General features: G+C 33.5%; 1 protein-coding gene across 1 annotated transcript; it reads right to left on the bottom strand.

Annotated features, from left to right (window-relative positions):
* Positions 1-2,164: 2,164 nt before the first annotated feature.
* LOC128201770 (uncharacterized) lies at positions 2,165-3,139 on the bottom strand. The gene has a single exon (XM_052899664.1). The coding sequence runs from the start codon at positions 3,137-3,139 to the stop codon at positions 2,165-2,167; it is 975 nt and encodes a 324-aa protein (XP_052755624.1).
* Between the last annotated feature and the right edge of the window lie 15,002 nt (positions 3,140-18,141).

Genomic DNA, 18,141 nt, shown 5'->3' with positions numbered 1-18,141 from the left:
CTAATCCTCCAAAACTTTGCGTACACGGCATGATCAAAACATAAACACACAGCTAAAGTCTGTAAACACAATATAATTTAAACAACAAAAAATGGATAATCATATATATATATATATACATACATATACATATACATACATACACATACACATACATACATATACACATATATACACACATATACATATATACATACACATATACACATACACATATACATATATATACATACATACACATACAAACACAGACACACACACACACACACACAAACACGCGCGCGCGCGCGTACACACATACAGAAACACACATACCACGGTGTACATATTACGTTCATATATATGTTACAACAAAAGAAACTATCTACTAATTACAGAGGAAAATAATACGTAAACGTCGTGACGAAAATTACTGAACTTCTGACCAAATATATCAAGCTTTTCACCATCCTGATGAGCACCACCACGCTGAACATTATTATAAGACCGGCACATTCTTAAAATGGAATTGTTAAATGAAACATTATTCCTAGTGTTTGGCACATCAAAAACACGGGAGTTACGACATTTATTGTTAGTATTAAAGTATAGTAAATTAAGTAGCGAGGGACAGTCAACCATAGAATTAACAATTTTATACAAGTAAATTAATTCAGCCGATTGTCTTCTAGATAATAAATTATCTAATTTAAAGTATTTCATTCGCGAAGCATAGGATTGAAGTTTCCTGACTAAGCCATATCGTCTACAAGTAGTTGCAAGGCACCTTTTCTGTATTCTTTCAATATTTTCTTCATGAATAGCATAATATGGGGACCATATTAAATTACCATACTCAGCAATGGGTCTTATAAGTGTTTTGTATAAGTATAGTAGACTGTGGGGTTTATTAAAATTTTTAGTTGCTCTGTATATGAACCCAAGCAACTGGTTACAACGACTGATGATATAATCATAATGTACACGAAAAGATAATTTTGAATTTGATTCTACTGAATTGACAAACGATTTATAGCACTGATCAATCATCTGTTTACAACGTCGACGAAGTAGATTAAAGGTGTCATAATCTCTTGGGTTCCCATACATTTTAAATTTTTTATGATATTTGTTTTTTTTCCCGAATACAACGTATTAAAGCATAATTGTACCAAAACGGGTATTTATTATTTTTGGAACTCTGCATAGGCGTGTAAAGGTAAATTATTTCATTCAACTTAGAATAAAATAATTCAACAGCCAAGTCCACATCTAAATCCGAAAACAGTGCTATCCAGTCTATAGATTTCAGTTCATTTTTAATTTTAGTATAATCGCATTTACGAAAATTAGGTCTACAATTATTAGAGTTTGATCTACTAAGAGAAATCATTTCACCTTGGCGAAAATCTATGTTAATAGCTATAGATGGGTGGTGTTTGTCCATCTTACTAAGTGGTTCAACGCTCACAACATCGATACTGCCACAATCACTCAAAACCAAGTCAAGAATTCTTTCATTTGCATTGACCAAATGATTAAATTGGCTAAGATTACAGATTCCCATAGTCTCTAATAGTATAGGAGCTCTATAGTGAAAAGCATTTATAGGCTGCATGATATTCAAATTAGAGTCTCGTTGCCAAGTTATATTAGGTATATTGAAATCACCAACAAGCAAGAAAGAACCAGCTTCACCATTGTTTAAAATAATATCTTGACAGTGTTCAAAAAATGCAATAACTTTGTTGAGGGGCATATCAGGAGGTAAATAACTTAAGCAAATATTTACCGAAGACTTAGACAATGGAGAATGCACGGTTAACCAAAGATCCTCAGCTGAACTGTCCCATTCATATCTACGAGATACATTCAATAGTTTTTTTGTAGCCAATAAAACTCCGCCCCCTCTGCCTTTACACTAGTTTCGTTACTTCTATCCCTACGAAATACATTGTAGCGCTCATCAAACAATTCTTCACTATAAACACTTAAATTTAAATTAGTTTCAGTTAAGCAAATTATCTCATAATCGGTATTCAATAAATTAAGATAGAATTCAGTAACTTTTGAACGAAAGCGATTGACATTTTGATAATATATTAACATATGGAAAAAAAAAACAATACAAAGTAATAGCATTCATACATAAACAGAGTACAAAGATAGAGAAAGAAAAAAAAAATTATAAAAGTCTCTTAAGCATTTCAGCGTTTTTTACTAGCACAGCACTTGATTGTTCATCTTTTCGAATGTATATTTGTCCATATTTTACCCATACAAATTTATAAGCCTTATCCTTAACAAATCTTCTGGCTAGTGAGTGAAGTTCCTTACATTCAGGAGATAAATGTTCAACTAAATACATTTTCTTTGTTTCTCCAGAGTAACCAAGATGGAATGTGCTTAAAGTTTGTTTAGGGTTATCCTTATTAAACTTTCTAACAGCAGATAAGATATTGTCACGATGACGAGGAGATGGCAGAGTAACAAGTATGTTACGAGGACGATTTGAAGAGGAATTAATTTTAGCAACTCGGCGGCATGCATGAATTTCAGTATCAGATATAGGGAAATTAATCACATCACATATTTTTTTGAAAATACCAACAACATTTTCACTGCGTTTTTCAGGAACAGCTTGTATTTCAATGTTCATGCTACGAGATGTTTTTTCAGAAATTTTTAATCGACGTTCAAGTTCGTAAATGTCACCCTGAAGCTTGTTTTTTTTACATTCCAGCTCAGAAACTCTCTCAACTGCAGCCGCCAAGGTACCGTTGATTCTTTTTTGTCCTTCCTCTAAAAAGTCGACGGTGACTGTGAATTCATCCTTTAATGCAGTAATAGCCAAGTGAATCTCACTTCTTATGGAAGCCTTAATATCTGAGAAAAAATCAGCTTTAAACCTTTGCAATCTAGAATCCAACAAAACTCCAAATTGTTGCAGCGAAATAGTATGATTTTCAGCAGACACGGAACATTCCATTTCACTTTGATTCATAGTAACATCACATGACATCACCGATTCGTCAAGTGTATTTGGTTTACGGACTGGGGTATTCGTGTTGTCCCCTCTTCGCCGAGTAATATTGATGCATACACAACATTGCCATGGCTTATTACTTAATTTCAAATTTTGATAAGCATTCAAACTCATATTCAAACACTTATAATGAAAAGATTCATTACACTGATTACACTTAAGCGATTCGTCAGTTTTAAATTTTTTATTACATGCCGAGCACGTTTCCATATTTATGCGTAATGTAGTTTAGTATATATTTTATATATCTATAAACTTAATTTAGTTTTAGGAAACAGTGTGAACAACTTGCAATTTGCCGATGATTTATTAATTTATATAAAAGGAAAGAATATTATTGATATGCAATTAGTGTTAAATGAGTCATTAAAAAGACTTGAGAAATATTTTTCTCTTCTTTCCCTCGATATTAGTTTAACCAAAAGTAAAGTAGTTGTTTTTCATCAAGTTCATAAATATGTTCCATTAATGAATATTATATATAATAATCAAACTCTTCCAACAGACTGTAGCGTTAAATTTCTGGGGGTAATTTTTCATCAAAATTTAAAATGGGATCTATACGTTGATTGCTTAGTAGATCGTGCTTTAAGAGCCACTAATATAATAAGATCTGTAATTGGTCGTAACTGGGGAGCTGATCCTAAAATTATCCTTTTACTTTACAAATCTCTTGTTAGAAGTAATTTTGATTACGCTTTCTTTTGTTATGCCTCAGAACATAAATTAGTAGAAAAACTCGAAAAAATTCAAAATATGAATTTAAGACTTATTTTAGGTGCTATGTATACTTCTCCAATTATCTCAATGCAAGTAGAATGTAATTTGCCTCCTATCCTTCTTCGTTTCGAATACCTAAAACTCAAATTTCTCTTCAAAGTTTTTTCAGTTTCCAATAACCCACTCATACTCAAATTATTAAATTGCCCCATTTCTATGTTTTTGAATAAAACTATTGTCAATGATTTGAATTTACGAGATGAATATAACATCTATAGTAGTAAGATACTTCCTTGTTATAATGGCCTTTATGAGAGTAAGTTCTGTAAGATCAAAATTGTTATACGTAAAGACATAAAAGAAAAGCACGATATGTATGAGACTTTATCAGAATTTATTGACTACAGGCAGATATATACAGATGGTTCCAAAAATGCACTTAGCACTTCAGTGGCTTTTTACGATTTGTCAAATAGATTTGGTCACGGTTATAAAATTTCAACTTTGGCTAGTATTTACACAGCAGAAGCAAAAGCTATATTTTTAGCATTAGAATACATAGAAAAACAGGTACTATATTCGAAATGGATTATAATTACAGATAGTATGAGTGTTCTTATGGCATTAAAAAATAACACAATCATTTCATCATCAAACTACTTAATTCAAGAAATTCGTAATAAATATTATCATCTCTGTACTATATATGGAAAAGATATTATCTTCATCTGGACCCCTTCACATATTGGAGTGTTTGGGAATGAACAAGTAGACACTTTGGCTAAAATTATTAATTCAAGTGCTGCTCGTGTTCAAGATTTACCCCTTTGTTACTCAGATTGTAGTATTGGAATACATAAAATCGTTACAACTAAATGGGAGGAGCATTGGACTCAAATATTACAGACTAAAGGCAAATGGTACCGCAAAATTAATTGGCGTATTGGAAAACCGTGGTTCTGCAAAGGAAAGGACACAAACAGAAAATTTTACACCAATATTTGTAGATTACGAATCGGCCACGGACATTTCAACGAACACCTGCACCGAATGGGCATGATCGCTTCCCCATCATGCACATGGTGTAACTCAAATACAGCCCAATCTCTACATCACCTTTTTTTTTTGATTGCTCTGAATTTGTCATTCAAAGACACATTATGTTTGACGAACTTAGGATTATCTTCAAAAAACCCGAAAATATCCCGCACTCAATCCCGCTTCTCTTAAGATTTCCTTCTTGTTTCAAAGCTATTTTCACTTATATTACTACAACATTCAAGGAGCTATAAGAATACTTTTATTGAATTGCAAGACAATGATTTTTTATAATTATTTATTTTTAATTTGATAAATCCACTGGTTTAAGAAAACTCAAGAAAAGATATTTATGAAAATGTACTTACCGGATTTGACAAATGAAATATTGAAGATTATGACAATAATTGAAGCGACATTAGAAAAATAAAATTCCAGACAAATTATCTTTTTGAAGACTAGGCAGCATGGTCTCCGACCTTAGCCTGTTCCAAACGGAACAAACGTACTAAAAAAAAAAAAAAAATTATTAATATTTTTTTGTTTAAATATTTTTTTTTCTTTTTTATTATTTCACTTTATACGTAGCGAAGCACGTACCGGGCCGCTAGTATACTATAAAGTAATAATGCATAACATCATAGTCTTCAGGAATTACAACGCAGGAGGGATGCCATAGTGATGCCTATAGGGGGCTAACTATTTGTATCTCTAGGCGACAGTTATCACATTCCATCAGTTGGGCCGTTCATTTTTTTATTTGTTTAAATGATAAATATCTCAAAGCTTTGCAACAGATGAATGGCAATATTTTTTACAGATTTTTTTCTTTTAATTCTAATTTTCAAAGCCAAAATCTTGGAAAATGAATTTGTTGTGAGAATCAAATAATAAATCTCCAATAATATAATAATAAATAAAGACCTTAGATTATATACATATATAAATAGAGCCCTGAGTTTACTTGGGCACCTCTGTCCTATTCGTGTTTCTACCGTGAAGCACTGTGTTTCAGTTTGAAATGTGGGATGTGACAGTAAATTTACATGGAACAAAGGAATAATACTCAGGAATAGTCCTCAGGAATGGCAACGCATGGGGGGTATCATGGGCGAAACAGTATACTCTGTTATACCCATGGTACTGCTGTATGTATGTCTATAGGCGACGGCTACCACTTTCCATAAGGTGGGCCGTCAGCTTGTTTGCCATTCTAAGTTGCATAAAAAAATTACAAAGTACAAAATTAAAATTATAAAAAAATAATAATTAATTATTAAAAATTTATTATTATAAATGAAATTATTAATTTACTCTTGCGCCATTTACTCTTACTTACTTCTCCTTTAACCAAAGGTTATGTGTAAGAGATTGCCATAGCAATAAGACCGCTCTTAAATTATATAGATAGAGTGTCACCATACAAATACTTTGGCATCAACAAGAAGACACGGGGTGAATGGATTGTTAGTAATGGGGAGGTTAGTCCCCATCGCTGTCAATATAGCTTATCAAGTCGACATCCACGTTGTTCCCCCTGAAAATTATCGTGACTAATTTATCGTTGAAATCATCACGATTAACTGACCTGCCTTTTCATCCTCACTGGTGCCCCGCCAACGTACACCGGTAGCGCAGACGGGATTACCATTCCATTATCACCCATTGAAAAAAAACAGGACACAATTTTATCCATGTGTGGGTGAATCCCTGTTACATCTATACATTATATTGTGTTACCCACACATTGGATTATTCCTTATCATAATGTACTAAGAAATACCTTTAATATAATATGATGTTCCATTTTTTTTTATACAACTTAGAATGGCAAACAAGCTGACGGCCCACCTGATAGAAAGTGGTAACCGTCGCCTATAGACATGAGCAGTACCATGGACATAACAGAGTATACTGTTTCGCCCATGATACCCCCCATGCGTTGACATTCCTGAGGACTCAGGTGTTATTCCTCTGTATCCAGTAAATTCACGCCATATCCCATCCTTCAAACCAAAACACAGCCATGCAAACACAACTGCTTCACGGTTGAAACACGAATGGGACAGAGGTACCCAAGCAATCGACTTTTGTACAAAGTCTCCCTCTGGTGAATCCATGGTCCATTTTTTTTATACCACTGAGGTGGCAAACAAGCATACGGCCCACCTGATGGTAAGTGGTTACCGTAGCCTATGAACACCTGCCCTGAAGAAACCTCTTTACCCCCTTTTGAAGAACCCCATGCTTTAGTCTCTTGGGAAAACCTCGGCAGGGAGCTCATTCCACAACCTGACTGTTCGTGGGAGGAAACATCTCTGAAACCGCGCAGTGCGCGACCATTGAGGCTGTAGGACATGAGGATGAACTCCCTGTCGATGGCGAGCCGTACGATGGTAGAAAGTGGCTGTAGGCTACATATTGAACAATTTCTCTGAGCACAATCCATTGTACAGGCGGTAGAACATATACGAATAAGTAAATAACATGCAGCATCCTGTAGAATTATGTAAATATTAAATTATATTTAATATCAATAAATTTTTTTTTATTGCAATTATAAAGTACGAATGTATTGTATTGTAAAATCTTTATTGTGCATTATTCACATTGAACACTGATAAATGATTTAATATACAATGGCGGACTTATCCCATAAAGGGATCTCTTACAGTCAACCTTTGAGAAGCTGAAAGAAAACTGTAGAATGTACAAGGGTAATAACCGTACAATTAAAGATAAACTAATTATATTGTGTATTGCCTTAATGTGTTACTATAATTGTCACATATTTTTCACCACAGCTACCCTTCATACGCTTTCTGTTTTTACCCAATGGTTAGCTGGTAGAGAATGCCATATGGCATTAAGCTCGCCATTTGTACAAAATTTTATTGTGCAATAAAGAATAAATAAATAAATAAATAATGCCCAGTAAAAAATTTAATATAAAATACAATTACAATATAATACAATTCTAATTACAAAATACTTAATGTCTAATCATTATACAAAAATATGGCTATATGATCCCGGCATAGAATAGGCCACCCCTTTCTTTCCCGTGGTAAAAGACGAATAAGGAACGATGAGGGATGGGCAGCAGCGTCCCTCTTAAAACAGCTCTGACGCCTGACTGCGGTTACCATTCGGCCTGCCAAGCGTGGCAAATACTGGCTAAACCCCCTAAGGAGAAGGCTTATGTTCAGCAGTGGATAATTAAGGACTTATATGATGATATACACAATTATACATTTATATATAGTTATTTGTCACAAAATTACTGAGACATACTGATTATTTGAGAATAATATAAAAGTACTTTATATTATTTTCAATTTCGTGTATAATATAGTATATGTTATATATGTGTAAGTATATTTGTTATTTATTGGTGTATATTTATTCGTTTATATATGTAATTTTAGTATGTATGTATATCAATAATCGCTAGTATCGCATTCGAGTATTCTGACGCTTCTATACGGTTGACTGGGAGAGAATGCTTTTAGCATTAAGTCAGCCATGCACACATAATTGTGGTAATGAATAAATAAATAAATAAGGAATCAACACGGGAAAAATCTTATATATTGTAAAAATAATCATCAAACTCGGTTGGCGATGTAATCACATACATACAATCACAATATAAAACAAATACGAACATATTAAAAACTGCTCCTTTATGGTTGAAAATGAAAACCGCAGCGTCATTAAATACATTGTGAGTTGGTAAACAATTTTCACTTATTCTAACAATGTCAATACAGTATCGTGTCAGTGTTGCCAGACTGCATATTTTTTTCGCTATTTTAGCTAAAAAAATTGTTTTTGTAAAATTATGGGGAAATGTAATAGTTGGAGATATTTATGAAAAAAAAATTAAATTAACGTAGAGAGATTTGGATACTTTTTTGTAGTTTCCATATTTATAAATTGTATAGTATTATAGTATATAAATGCAATGTGTGGTCCAGGCATAGAATGTGCCACCCCTTCCTTTCCTGTGTGTGTCGTAAGCGAGTAAGGGAATTTAATGGTCGAGGATTGGGCAGCACTGTCACCCTTAAAATATCACTTAAATCTAACTGCGGTTGCCAATCCGCCTGTCAAACGTGGCAACTACTGGCAAAACTTCTCTTATGGGGATATAATAATAAGAATTCAATAATATACCAATAAAAGTTTCAAGCATCAAATAAAGTGTTGAAAAGGGCGTTTTTTTTTTCTATATTCTTTAATGAGGATATATAAAGATTAGTGAAAACTAATACACAAACGTGATTGAGTAAAGGTTAATGAAATTTTATCAGTTTAGAGAAAAAATATTTGACATTTGGGTACAAATATAAAATCGCATCTGGCAACCCCGTATCAAGTACCTACGTGGTACTTCCTAAAAGAATTTCAATATAATACCTCGGCGGACGGCGTTGCGGAAACTATTTGAATAAAATCCTATGAAAGTGTCCTAGTCGCTGTTATACGGAATCCTTATAGTTTTGTGCTTCTGCGAAAATCTGCAGAATTACGTTTATTACGGCCATTTTCTATATAAGTGGGTAAAAGCTTAGTGAATATAATTATAGCAGCAAAAAATAAGATAAAAATAGTAACGCAAACCTGTTTCTAAAAGTTCGTAATTTGACGGGTTTTTTTTTATGTTTGTCTACGACGATATAATTCGGGAATTCTATTTCTGTTTTGCAATATATAACGTTTTCTCACATATTTATCCCTTATTAATTTTTGTTATTAAAAAAAAAATACTTTAAATTATTGTTCTTTTTTAATATATACTAGATTTTAAATTAGACCTTCAGAAATACAACTGTGAAAACTGCATCCAACTTGATGCAGTAATTTTGACGGACAGAGACTGACAAATAACCAGAGAGACAAGAGATAAAAATTATTGTTTTAGTTTTCATTGGTCTTATTAAGACTTCACATATCAAATTCTCTTAAACATGTTATTCCCATCCCATCCCATTATAATGTGTACATACAATTAATATATATTAGTATTTATTTTTGTAAATATTAATATAGACGAAATTGCATGGTCAAAGTACTAATTTATGAGTATGCGACTACCATCGTAGATGCCATATTTTTTTTTAAATTTAGATTCCAATAGTTCTATTCTTCTACATATATTCGATCTGACTATCGCTTCAAAAATATTGGCACGTGCAACTATGGCACTATTCGAGCCACTTAAGGTCGAAAATTCCATCCGAAGCAATTCTTCGTCGCAAGGATGCCGGGACGCGCGAAAATTTTCCAATCAACCCTGAACTGCTTGCACATGCCAATCTAATCGCGTGACGACAAAAATGGTGACTCACTGCCATTCTTAATTCAAATCGGAATTCGCGGGGGACACTGAGCGATGACAGTCGAACTTCGAAACTAAAATCCTTTTTCGAATTCGTTTATCGAATTTCTTTTTTAAACGAATTTAGAAAAAAGTTTCTCCTCGATACGGCTTTATTTTTTTTTTCTGTATGTTGAACAGACGCAGCGCGTTCAGCTATCGAATTAATATAGAATGTTTAAAAGTTTTTCATCCAACTTCAAAAGGAGAAGACCCTCATTTCAGATGTATTTTTTTATGTTTGTTGCCTAACAAGTCCGTCATTTAAAAACCCATTTGGAAATTTTTTTTTTTTTGTCTAAAAAGATATAACATTAGTCCCATATAAATTTTATCTAAATCGGTTGAGTAGTTTAGATTTTAAATCAAAATAACTACTAAGATTAAAATCTATGTTGTTTTATGGAACAAATTCTTAAATTGTTTTTCAACATGTGTGTTCTTTTGAGAAAATGTTCACAATGAGTTATGTTCGTGTCGCAGTTGTAGACATATGGTAAAACTTTGTACACACATTAATATTATAAAAAAAATGTGTTCTATTATTTATTCTTCTATTAAGACCGTAAGCAACAATATGGGAATAATAGGTACCTACCAATGATTCAGGTAAACGGTAAAACTAAACAATTGTACTGGTTATTTGATTAGAATTACTTTGTTTAATTCGGCACCTAAACTGCGAACGATCAACACTAGGCTCCTAGTAGCGATATAATTATTTACCTGAAAATATCTTGTTTAATGATGAAACACGTGTCGCAAAACGTGCGTGAACAAAATAGCAGTCGGAGATTGATGGCTTATATTGAAGGTTATGGATCTTCTGATAGTTATAATGATGGTCAATCTGCGAGTATTGGATACAGAGGAATAACACCTGAGTCCTCAGGAATAGCAACGCATGGGGTATCATGGGCGAAACAGTATACTCTGTTATGTCCATGGTACTGCTCATGTCTATAGGCGACGGTTACCACTTTCTATCAGCTGGACCGTCAGCTTGTTTGCCACCTCAGTGGTATAAAGTAGTTTATGTTGTATTCCGTGTTATATATATATATATATATACATAGTTATATTATTAGCGTATTATAACTATGTATATAAATAAATCATTTCACCTTAATATATATTGAATGAATTAACGCGTATCTAAAACGTTCTTAGAACTGACTAAGACAACAACACAAACAGCCGAAACTGTCAGATGAACTTCACGAACAGGTGCTAGCGAAGACTCCGCCAGGCGGAAACTCCGAGTTGTCTTATGCAAATTATATTAAGTCTTACATCTTACGCACACATATTATAAGCCATACTATATCTTTATACATATATACTACAAGTATGTTTTAACGAGAAAAGTCTTATTGTCAGACTCATCGACGCACAAAACTAGAAAAATGTATCAAATTTAAACAGGAGATTCCTTGTGTAGGGACACAATTTTTTTTTGATGGGTAAAAATGGTATGGTAACTCCGCCTGCGCTAACGGGATACGCTGGCGGAGCACCAGTGAAGGGTGATAGATGAGAATGAAAACAGGCCAGTTAGCCCATCATGATAAATTCATCAGGAATTAACCATGATAGTTTCCAGGGGGAACCGCGAGGAGGTCGACCTGGTTGAGTATATTGCTAGCAATGGGACTCTCAGTCTCCATTACTAACAATCCCTTTCCCCCCGTAGGGACACCGTTAAGCGGTGGAAATACGTTTGTCCTTACTTCTGATAATGAGGATGAAGCGATTACAATATTTAAGAAGGTACGTGCACTTACTTGAAGGAATCTCATGCGCCGCACTGCTTTCCACCTTTGACTGGATGCTGTTATAGATTATTGATTGGTAGGCCTACACAAATATCTTTAAATATACAATATTTGACTTTTTTTTTATGCAACTTAGTATGGCAAACAAGCTGACGGCCCACCTGATGGAAAGTGGCAACCGTCGCCTGTAGACATGAGCAGTACCATGGACATAACAGAGTGTACTGTTTCGCCCATGATACTCCCCCCATGCGTTGCCATTCCCGAGAACTCAGGTGTTATTTCTCTGTACCCTGTAAATTCACGCCATATCCCACCCTAGGCTTCACGGTAGAAACACGAAAAGGACAGAGGTACCCAAGCAATCGACTTTTGTACAAAGTCTCCCTCTGGTAATCTTTAATATGAAGATCTCCTAGTTCACTGTTCGGTTAAATGCTCTCGATTCGCGACGGTACGTGATATCAAGCCGAGTGCAAGGACGAGTTAACTAACTACCCTCCAACTTAATAATAATGTAATCGCTTCATATCCGCGAGGTGTGTGGACATTCGATTAAGAATCGAATAATCGATCGATTGAAGCGCCACTTGGGACGATACACCTTGTATGAACTATACAAGTAATAAGAGAGAATTTTTCGAAACTCGACCCATAAGGATATGTTTTTTAATCGCTTAACTTAAAATTAATCGTATATCTTCTTCGAGAAAAATTAAATTGTCTTATTTTTCTTATATAAAAATGATAAAACTTAATTACAGTATTTCTCAAAATTCATTTCTTTTCTGAAGCCTTTAAAGTACTGTTTGTTTATTGTGAAGAATGTTTATTTTTATCAAATCATATTTATTTTCCAATTTCGTGGAAGTTAAAACAAAGACCCTGTTTCTACTCTATTATGCATATTGTAATATTAGAAAGCGACTTTTTGTCTAATTTCATGTTTCTAATCCTAACAGTTTTGACTCCATAGTCATTTGTCCTATATGTCTTCTCTCATCTTTTTAATAAAAAAAAAATATAAATATAAGTGGTATATTATTAAATCTCCACTACATACATCGAGATTAATTCTTGGGAAACCTTGCGAATTTGTCATGCTGAACCAACTGGCCTGATTTCATCATCTATTCTTTATCCGAGCTCTTTCCCAAAGACTATAGTATGGGGTTCTTTTAAATTGACGTAATAAAATTTCGGCAATGAGCTCGTAATACCCTTGATGTTACAGACGTTTATAGCCTACGGTAACAGTTTGCCGGTCTGTTTACCATAGTACGTTAGTGTAACAAATCTTTACCTATCTTTTTTTTTCTTTTAGCCTATGTAGATAGCACAAACGGAATCTCCACTCCTAATTACCAGAGGGAGACTTCATACAAAAGTCAGAAGTTATTTGCATAATTAGATAGATAGATAATTTATTTGCATCATTTACAGCACACAACATCAGATATTGGTACATACTTGAAAAAAAAATAAAAGAATACATATACAAAAAAAAAACAGGAAAGTATATAAAAAGAGAAACATAATTTGATTGTGCCACAGTCACACAAAATGGTCACAAATCAGTTTATTGTTTTACTCTCTAAAGAGCATAACACTGATATTTTATTGTGGTCAAAAGCCAAAAGTCAACCGTCAGATTTCTTAACAAAAAATAATATAAATAAATGAATAAAATTAATTATGTATATCCTCTATCTCATCCGTATCTCTGCTGTTAATTAGCTGTACTTGCATGACTGTGTTTTAATTTGAAGGGATATGGCATGTAATGCTTGCAGCATGTGTAATATGGCAGTAAAGTTTCAAAGACGAAGGTATAATACCATAATCTACTATTGATATCCCAAAAACTAAGCACTTGTTCATCTCTAAGAGGCCAAAACCCCATGATAAGCTCTTCACAGGGACACTATTGATAGAACAGATTAATAAGTTAAAGTATTTGGAAAGTTGATTGAAACTGGAAGCCGTGCTCAAGAAATCAAAATTTGCATTGAGACAACTCGCTCGACTTTCTTCAAAATGAGTAAAGTTCTGTATGATAGAGATTTACATATTAGTCTAAGATTACGTATATTATGCTGCTGTGTCTTCTCTGTGCCCCTGTATGGCGTAAAGATATGGAGTCTCGTACATAACTCTATGAGGAAACTGAAGACGTTTGAAATGTAGATATACCGTAATATTTTGAAAATCTCATGGCATGACCGAGAAACAAATTTTATCGTTTTTCCTATGTTTAGAAAAAAGTTGAAGCTTACGAGTACGAATAAACACCGTTAAGTATCAGAATATGTCGTACTTCGATCACGTCATGAGGAATGAAAAATACAGAATATTCCAACTAATCATCCAAGGCAAGATTGCTGATAAAAAGAGGCACCAAAAAGAGGCGTCAAAGAGGCGTCACTCCTGACTGAAGAACTTGCGAAAGCAGTTAAGCTATGGCACTATCTCGCTCTTGAGAGCAGAAGCTTCAAAAATTAAGATAACCTTAAAGTCGTTTAACTTCTAATTGAACCGGAACTCAAGAAGACGAGGGATAACATGGGTATCATAGTGTATTAATTCTGTAACATTCATAGCATTGTTCGTGTCTATAGACGACAATTACTGCTTTCCATCAGTTCCGCTGTCAACTTGTTTGGCATTATGAGTTTAGTGAAAAAAATCATCAGCTCTTAAAAAATGCACTGTCCAATCTAAGTCAATTGTAGTCAATAACGGAGAGCCACTTCGTTCCATTCGAAGTACACTCAAGTTCCGGCGTGGATCATTATTTATCTGTTCTGTAATGGCGCGCGAGTGATCGATGGATGCATTTCATCAGTTTCACTATAAACACTACTACCGTTTTGTAATCAATCACTTGGCGAAATCTCTTGCAGGCTTTAGTACAGGTTTGTATACAATTTTGAGATGCTACAGTGCAATATGTACTTATAAAATCATTAGTCCTAGCGAATTATCAACATATAGTCAAAAGTACTAAGTCTAGAAAACTGAAATGTGAGCATAGGTTTACTTTTAACAAACTTAATAGAGATTTTATAAAAATTAATTCAGTACTTCAAATTGTTGTAACTTCAAAGTTTTAACTTCAAATTCAATCGTGACAAAACAATTCCACTTGAATTTGAAGTTCTTTTTTTAATTATCGAAACTTCAATTTGAAATATTTAGAACTGTACTTTGGAATTCGTTCTTGGTATTTCCGGACAATAGTCAAGCGATTTCCGACTAACTAAGCTATCACCACTTAGAAAGTAATTTTGATGGATAAAAATGGAATAGAAACCTTGCCTCTGCTATTGGTATATGAAGTACTAGTGAGATCATCATCATCATCACCATCATCATCATCATCATCATAATTAGCCGTTAATTCTTCACTGCTGACCATAAATTTCCCTCTTAGACTGCTATAAAGATTAGCCCCAAGTCATACATCTTCTAACCAGTGAAATGATAGGTGAAAACAAGGTCAGTTGTCCCATGATCACGAATTTATTAGAAAATAGTCATGATAGTTTCCATGGGGGACGGTGTGGATATTGAGTTGACAGAGTACATTGCTAGCAATAGGTTGCTAAGCTCCGTTAGTAACATCTCCTTTCTCCTTAGAACATAATATCGGAGTAATAGATGGAGCTGTGATTATTTTTCTTAGCTGAAACAATTTCGTCACTTCTCTACAGGCGAGTCTAATAATAATTTGATAAAACCCTGGAACAGAGAAAAAAAACACAATACAATACAAATATCAAGCCGAAATACCGGAGACCGCGTCATTAAAAGAGATAACAGAATTATTAAAAACGAATGTACAAAAGGCGGCTTAACCCTGTATAGAGGGTACATTTTATTTTTGTAAACTTGAAAGCGGATAGGTAAAAACCTTTATTAAAGTGTCTCTTTTTAAGCTCTTTTTAAAATATCGTTTAAAAAGAGAACAGTTCTATAAAGCAAAATCTTAAATAATTAATTTTTATTATTCTGTCTTTTATCCATGACGTGTTTCATATATCTGACCGGGATTTGGTGACTGGCCGAAATAAATAGTAGCCTAAGTCCTTCTTTATATTAATGTTAAAAAAGAAACAAAAAATAGTTTTAATAGTACAATATTAATTAATAATATAACATTAATATTATTATTATTTTATATATATAAGTTATCAATATCAGCCGTTAACTGTCCACTGCTGAACATAGGCCTCCCCCTTCGGAGGTTTTGCCAGTAAGTACCACGCTTGGCAAACGAATTATGCTTTTGTGATATTTTGAGAGGGACGCTGCTGCCCATTCCTTGACTATTAAGTTTTCTTACTCGCCTCTTACGACACCCACGGGAAAGGAAGGGGTGGCTCATTCTATTCCGGGACCACATGGCACAAAGTCTTCTTATTGTGTACATATATATACCATAAGAAGACTTTGTACAAAGTTGTTTTGTTGTTTTGTTTTTTTGTTTCGGTTTGAAGGGTAGGATATGGCGTGAATTTACAGGGTACAGGGGAATAACACCTGAGTACTCAGGTATAGCAACGCATGGGGGGTGTCATGGGCGAAACAGTATACTCTATTATGTCCATGGTACTGCTCATGTAAATATTCATCTGAATATAACATAATCTGCATCTACAGCACATTTAACTCTCATCAACTATATTTACTTAAAAGGAATTACACTTCAAATTACAAAAATAATTTATGTTGTTAGTCAGCTTCAAGCATATAATATATTTTGGAAAATAATATCATGGTTTAATAACTCGCTCTAACATATACGTTATTATGTTTCCTCTCTTTTACATTAACCAATCTATATACTTTATAATCTTTAATCACCCGTGCAGACGACCTTTTTACAAAGTGTCCCTTCGATAAAATAAATAAACCCACACATTTTCGATGTCGTTTAAAAAAATCAAACAGATCATGTTTACTGTCGCCTTAGCGCCTAATATTATTCACCAAATGGTTATCCATAAGGTTATCTCAAGTGATTTCGCCGCTTACAGTTCGTGGAGGATAAAAAAATAACCCTCCCTCGCACACAACGTTCTCACAGTTTCGTGAAATAATGATGGCGTTATGTCATCGGCAGTCTTTATAATAAATAACAGATGCTGACGGGAATTCCTTGTTTTCCTGCACTGTAGCTATTCTTACTACCTTGCTGATATTATAAAGGTGAAAATGGGTTTATTTCTTTAGCGCTTTATGTTAACCAAATGTCAAGAAATTTAATTTAAACCTACTATTTGTGATAGAAAAAATATGCTATTTTTAAAACGATCTAAACAAGGAGATTCTTATTTTAGTATTATCTTTTTTATTACTTCAAAACTCCACCAATAATAAACCAATTTAGAAAACTTATTTTGTATTACTTCCAAAAGGAATAGAACTTAAAGAAGTAAAAGAAGGGTACCATGAGTATCACAGTTTATTTACTGTGTACTTAGAGTTTAGTTCTATACAAACTTTATCACAATCCAGTAGTTTTTCAATGAAAATAACTGATTCTACTATAACTAAAGTCAGTTTTATTTTGTTTTTACTTGACAATTATTATATTAATTAAAAATTATATACTCGTATAATTCTATACTTGTAACAAACCAACTGTGGTTAATTCTACTTGTTAATAAAAATAAAGTCAAATCTTGACCTTTAATGTGTAATTTGTACAAGACCGTCGAAAGAAGTATCCAATAAATAAAAAAAATATATGTTTTCTTTCAATCGCTTTCAAAAAGAAGGAGGTACTCAATTCGGTTATATTTTTTTTTTATTTTTGTTATCTCATAACTGATTAGTTGAAAAGCTATTTATAAAATACTTCGTTATTTGAAGTTTAGCTTTCAAAGTAATGCCACAATTGAAGTCTTTTTTTTATGGAATATAATCTTATTTTTCTCAAACATGCTTGGAAATGTGAACATAATTTTGACAATCTTCTTAGAAATAAATCAAAATTGCCGTACTGGCCAGATACATGCAGGCAGCGGCCGGCAAAAGTTGTATGAAAATCCATATCTGTCGTGTTTTGCGGCCAGATAAATTACTATGTAAACTCATATCTGTCCTGTAATTTAAAAATGGAATGACCTTTTACTTAGAAACATGGCTACCAAGGAGGTAACTAATAAAAGGTTTTATTAAAATTTCGAACTGAC

Source organism: Galleria mellonella, unplaced genomic scaffold (assembly GCF_026898425.1).
Source record: "Galleria mellonella isolate WM207_F2 unplaced genomic scaffold, CSIRO_AGI_GalMel_v1 utg6114, whole genome shotgun sequence".
NCBI classification, from domain to species: domain Eukaryota; kingdom Metazoa; phylum Arthropoda; class Insecta; order Lepidoptera; family Pyralidae; genus Galleria; species Galleria mellonella.
The sequence above is the reverse complement of the archived record's forward strand: the minus strand, read 5'-3'. Positions and strand labels throughout refer to the sequence as shown.